The 5,000-nt window shown below is 44.5% G+C and overlaps 1 protein-coding gene across 1 annotated transcript in view; it reads left to right on the plus strand.

Annotated features, from left to right (window-relative positions):
- The window catches only part of LOC143277893 (methionyl-tRNA formyltransferase, mitochondrial-like), a 17,945-nt gene that overhangs the window by 7,780 nt on the left and 5,165 nt on the right, over positions 1-5,000 (plus strand). The window contains exons 8-9 of the mRNA XM_076582849.1: positions 3,982-4,073; positions 4,975-5,000. The exon at positions 4,975-5,000 is cut by the window's right edge and continues 87 nt beyond it. Coding sequence (XP_076438964.1) covers positions 3,982-4,073; positions 4,975-5,000 — 118 coding nt within the window. The remainder of the gene's footprint in view (positions 1-3,981; positions 4,074-4,974) is intronic.

Consider the following 5,000-nt stretch of genomic DNA (forward strand, 5'->3'; position numbering starts at 1 on the left):
GAGAGATGGAGCAGTGAAGTGTAGAGAGATGAAGCAGTGAAGTGTAGTGAAGTGTAGAGAGATGGAGCAGTGAAGTGTAGAGAGATGGAGCAGTGAAGTGTAGAGAGATGAAGCAGTGAAGTGTAGAGAGATGAAGCAGTGAAGTGTAGAGAGATGGAGCAGTGAAGTGTAGAGAGATGGAGCAGTGAAGTGTAGAGAGATGAACACACTGTGGTCAGTGTGTGCTGATAAAGCAGTGAAGTGTAGAGAGATGAAGCAGTGAAGTGTAGAGAGATGAAGCAGTGAAGTGTAGAGAGATGAAGCAGTGAAGTGTAGAGAGATGAAGCAGTGAAGTGTAGTGAAGTGTAGAGAGATGAAGCAGTGAAGTGTAGAGAGATGGAGCAGTGAAGTGTAGAGAGATGGAGCAGTGAAGTGTAGAGAGATGAAGCAGTGAAGTGTAGTGAAGTGTAGAGAGATGGAGCAGTGAAGTGTAGAGAGATGAAGCAGTGAAGTGTAGTTAAGTGTAGAGAGATGGAGCAGTGAAGTGTAGAGAGATGAAGCAGTGAAGTGTAGTGAAGTGTAGAGAGATGAAGCAGTGAAGTGCAGTGAAGTGTAGAGAGATGGAGCAGTGAAGTGTAGAGAGATGGAGCAGTGAAGTGTAGAGAGATGAAGCAGTGAAGTGCAGTGAAGTGTAGAGAGATGAAGCAGTGAAGTGTAGAGAGATGAAGCAGTGAAGTGCAGTGAAGTGTAGAGAGATGAAGCAGTGAAGTGTAGAGAGATGGAGCAGTGAAGTGCAGTGAAGTGTAGAGAGATGAAGCAGTGAAGTGTAGAGAGATGAAGCAGTGAAGTGTAGTGAAGTGTAGAGAGATGGAGCAGTGAAGTGTAGAGAGATGAAGCAGTGAAGTGTAGTGAAGTGTAGAGAGATGAAGCGGTGAAGTGTTGAGAGATGGAGCAGTGAAGTGTAGAGAGATGAAGCAGTGAAGTGTAGTGAAGTGTAGAGAGATGGAGCAGTGAACTGTAGTGAAGTGTAGAGAGATGAAGCAGTGAAGTGTAGAGAGATGAAGCAGTGAAGTGTAGAGAGATGGAGCAGTGAAGTGTAGTGAAGTGTAGAGAGATAAAGCAGTGAAGTGTAGAGAGATGGAGCAGTGAAGTGCAGTGAAGTGTAGAGAGAAGTGTAGAGAGATGAAGCAGTGAAGTGTAGTGAAGTGTAGAGAGATGAAGCAGTGAAGTGCAGTGAAGTGTAGAGAGATGGAGCAGTGAAGTGTAGAGAGATGGAGCAGTGAAGTGTAGAGAGATGGAGCAGTGAAGTGCAGTGAAGTGTAGAGAGATGGAGCAGTGAAGTGTAGAGAGATGGAGCAGTGAAGTGCAGTGAAGTGTAGAGAGATGGAGCAGTGAAGTGTAGAGAGATGGAGCAGTGAAGTGTAGAGAGATGAAGCAGTGAAGTGTAGAGAGATGAAGCAGTGAAGTGCAGTGAAGTGTAGAGAGATGGAGCAGTGAAGTGTAGAGATAAAGCAGTGAAGTGTAGAGAGATGGAGCAGTGAAGTGCAGTGAAGTGTAGAGAGATGAAGCAGTGAAGTGTAGAGAGATGAAGCAGTGAAGTGTAGAGAGATGAAGCAGTGAAGTGTAGAGAGATGAAGCAGTGAAGTGCAGTGAAGTGTAGAGAGATGGAGCAGTGAAGTGTAGAGATAAAGCAGTGAAGTGTAGAGAGATGGAGCAGTGAAGTGCAGTGAAGTGTAGAGAGATGGAGCAGTGAAGTGCAGTGAAGTGTAGAGAGATGGAGCAGTGAAGTGTAGAGATAAAGCAGTGAAGTGTAGAGAGATGGAGCAGTGAAGTGCAGTGAATTGTAGAGAGATGGAGCAGTGAAGTGCAGTGAAGTGTAGAGAGATGGAGCAGTGAAGTGTAGAGATAAAGCAGTGAAGTGTAGAGAGATGGAGCAGTGAAGTGTAGTGAAGTGTAGAGAGATGGAGCAGTGAAGTGTAGAGAGATGAAGCAGTGAAGTGTAGAGAGATGAAGCAGTGAAGTGTAGAGAGATGGAGCAGTGAAGTGCAGTGAAGTGTAGAGAGATGGAGCAGTGAAGTGTAGAGAGATGGAGCAGTGAAGTGTAGAGAGATGAAGCAGTGAAGTGTAGTGAAGTGTAGAGAGATGAAGCAGTGAAGTGTAGAGAGATGAAGCAGTGAAGTGTAGTGAAGTGTAGAGAGATGAAGCAGTGAAGTGTAGAGAGATGAAGCAGTGAAGTGTAGTGAAGTGTAGAGAGATGAAGCGGTGAAGTGTTGAGAGATGGAGCAGTGAAGTGTAGAGAGATGAAGCAGTGAAGTGTAGTGAAGTGTAGAGAGATGAAGCAGTGAACTGTAGTGAAGTGTAGAGAGATGAAGCAGTGAAGTGTAGAGAGATGAAGCAGTGAAGTGTAGAGAGATGGAGCAGTGAAGTGTAGTGAAGTGTAGAGAGATAAAGCAGTGAAGTGTAGAGAGATGGAGCAGTGAAGTGCAGTGAAGTGTAGAGAGAAGTGTAGAGAGATGAAGCAGTGAAGTGTAGTGAAGTGTAGAGAGATGAAGCAGTGAAGTGCAGTGAAGTGTAGAGAGATGGAGCAGTGAAGTGTAGAGAGATGGAGCAGTGAAGTGTAGAGAGATGGAGCAGTGAAGTGCAGTGAAGTGTAGAGAGATGGAGCAGTGAAGTGTAGAGAGATGGAGCAGTGAAGTGCAGTGAAGTGTAGAGAGATGAAGCAGAGAAGTGTAGAGAGATGGAGCAGTGAAGTGTAGAGAGATGAAGCAGTGAAGTGTAGAGAGATGAAGCAGTGAAGTGCAGTGAAGTGTAGAGAGATGGAGCAGTGAAGTGTAGAGATAAAGCAGTGAAGTGTAGAGAGATGGAGCAGTGAAGTGCAGTGAAGTGTAGAGAGATGAAGCAGTGAAGTGTAGAGAGATGAAGCAGTGAAGTGTAGAGAGATGAAGCAGTGAAGTGTAGTGAAGTGTAGAGAGATGGAGCAGTGAAGTGTAGAGATAAAGCAGTGAAGTGTAGAGAGATGGAGCAGTGAAGTGCAGTGAAGTGTAGAGAGATGGAGCAGTGAAGTGCAGTGAAGTGTAGAGAGATGGAGCAGTGAAGTGTAGAGATAAAGCAGTGAAGTGTAGAGAGATGGAGCAGTGAAGTGCAGTGAAGTGTAGAGAGATGGAGCAGTGAAGTGCAGTGAAGTGTAGAGAGATGGAGCAGTGAAGTGCAGTGAAGTGTAGAGAGATGGAGCAGTGAAGTGTAGAGATAAAGCAGTGAAGTGTAGAGAGATGGAGCAGTGAAGTGTAGTGAAGTGTAGAGAGATGGAGCAGTGAAGTGTAGAGAGATGAAGCAGTGAAGTGTAGAGAGATGAAGCAGTGAAGTGTAGAGAGATGGAGCAGTGAAGTGCAGTGAAGTGTAGAGAGATGGAGCAGTGAAGTGTAGAGAGATGGAGCAGTGAAGTGTAGAGAGATGAAGCAGTGAAGTGTAGAGAGATGAAGCAGTGAAGTGCAGTGAAGTGTAGAGAGATGAAGCAGTGAAGTGTAGAGAGATGGAGCAGTGAAGTGCAGTGAAGTGTAGAGAGATGAAGCAGTGAAGTGTAGTGAAGTGTAGAGAGATGGAGCAGTGAAGTGCAGTGAAGTGTAGAGAGATGAAGCAGTGAAGTGTAGAGAGATGAAGCAGTGAAGTGTAGAGAGATGAAGCAGTGAAGTGTAGTGAAGTGTAGAGAGATGAAGCAGTGAAGTGTAGTGAAGTGTAGAGAGATGGAGCAGTGAAGTGCAGTGAAGTGTAGAGAGATGAAGCAGAGAAGTGTAGAGAGATGAAGCAGTGAAGTGTAGTGAAGTGTAGAGAGATGGAGCAGTGAAGTGTAGAGAGATGAAGCAGTGAAGTGTAGAGAGATGAAGCAGTGAAGTGTAGTGAAGTGTAGAGAGATGAAGCAGTGAAGTGTAGAGAGATGAAGCAGTGAAGTGTAGAGAGATGGAGCAGTGAAGTGTAGAGAGATGAAGCAGGTGTCTCTGTCCACAGCCCACAAGTTGACCCCCTCAATGACCTGGGTCAACTGGAAACAACACAGGGTACAGGAGATCAGGCAGCAATACCTGGCTATACATCACATGGTCAGTGTGGGTGTGTGTGGTGTGGGTGGGTGGGTGGGTGGGTGTTGGTTGGTGTGGGTGTGTGTGTCTGGTGGGTGTGTCTGGTGTGGGTGGGTGTGTGGGTGTGTCTGGTGTGGGTTGGTGGGTGGGTGTGGGTTGGTGGGTGGGTGTGTCTGGTGTGGGTGGGTGGGTGGGTGTTGGTTGGTGGGTTGGTGTGTGTGTGCATGTGTGTGGGAGACAAAGAGGAAGTGTACTTAAGAGTGACATTAATGATTACCACTTCATCTTGTACATTTTCATGTATTTTTTCAGAAAAAAAATAAAAAGGGTGTTTATATCTATACATTATCATGATTGTGTTGATATGACGTGTTTATGTCTGTAGGTTGTCATGATTGTGTTGATATGACGTGTTTATGTCTGTAGGTTGTCATAATTGTGTTGATATGAGGTGTTTATGTTTGTATGTTATCATGATTATGTTGATATGACGTGTTTATGCCTGTACATTATCATGATTTTGTTGATATGAGGTGTTTATGTTTGTACATTATCATGATTGATGACGGAATGGTGATGTTGTTGTCAGTGTTGCTGTTATCATCATCATCATGATCATTATCATTACAGTCAGCGTTAAGCAACCAGTCATGGTGATGGCATTTTTAACGTTGCTGTTATCATCATGATTTATCATGATCATTATCATTACCATTATCATTAGCATTGCAGTCAGCAATATGCAGCCATTTATGGTGACGGTATTGTTAATGTTGCTGTTATTATGATGATTGTTATCATGATCATTACCATTATCATGATCATCATGATTGCAGTCAGCGTTATGTAGCTAAGCATGGTGATGGCATTGTTAATGGTGCTGTTCTCATGATGATGATGATCATTATCATTATCATTGCAGTCATCGTTACGCAGCCAGTGGAAGGA

The sequence above is a fragment of the Babylonia areolata genome, chromosome 35, assembly GCF_041734735.1.
Source record: "Babylonia areolata isolate BAREFJ2019XMU chromosome 35, ASM4173473v1, whole genome shotgun sequence".
Classification (NCBI taxonomy): Eukaryota; Metazoa; Mollusca; class Gastropoda; order Neogastropoda; family Buccinidae; genus Babylonia; species Babylonia areolata.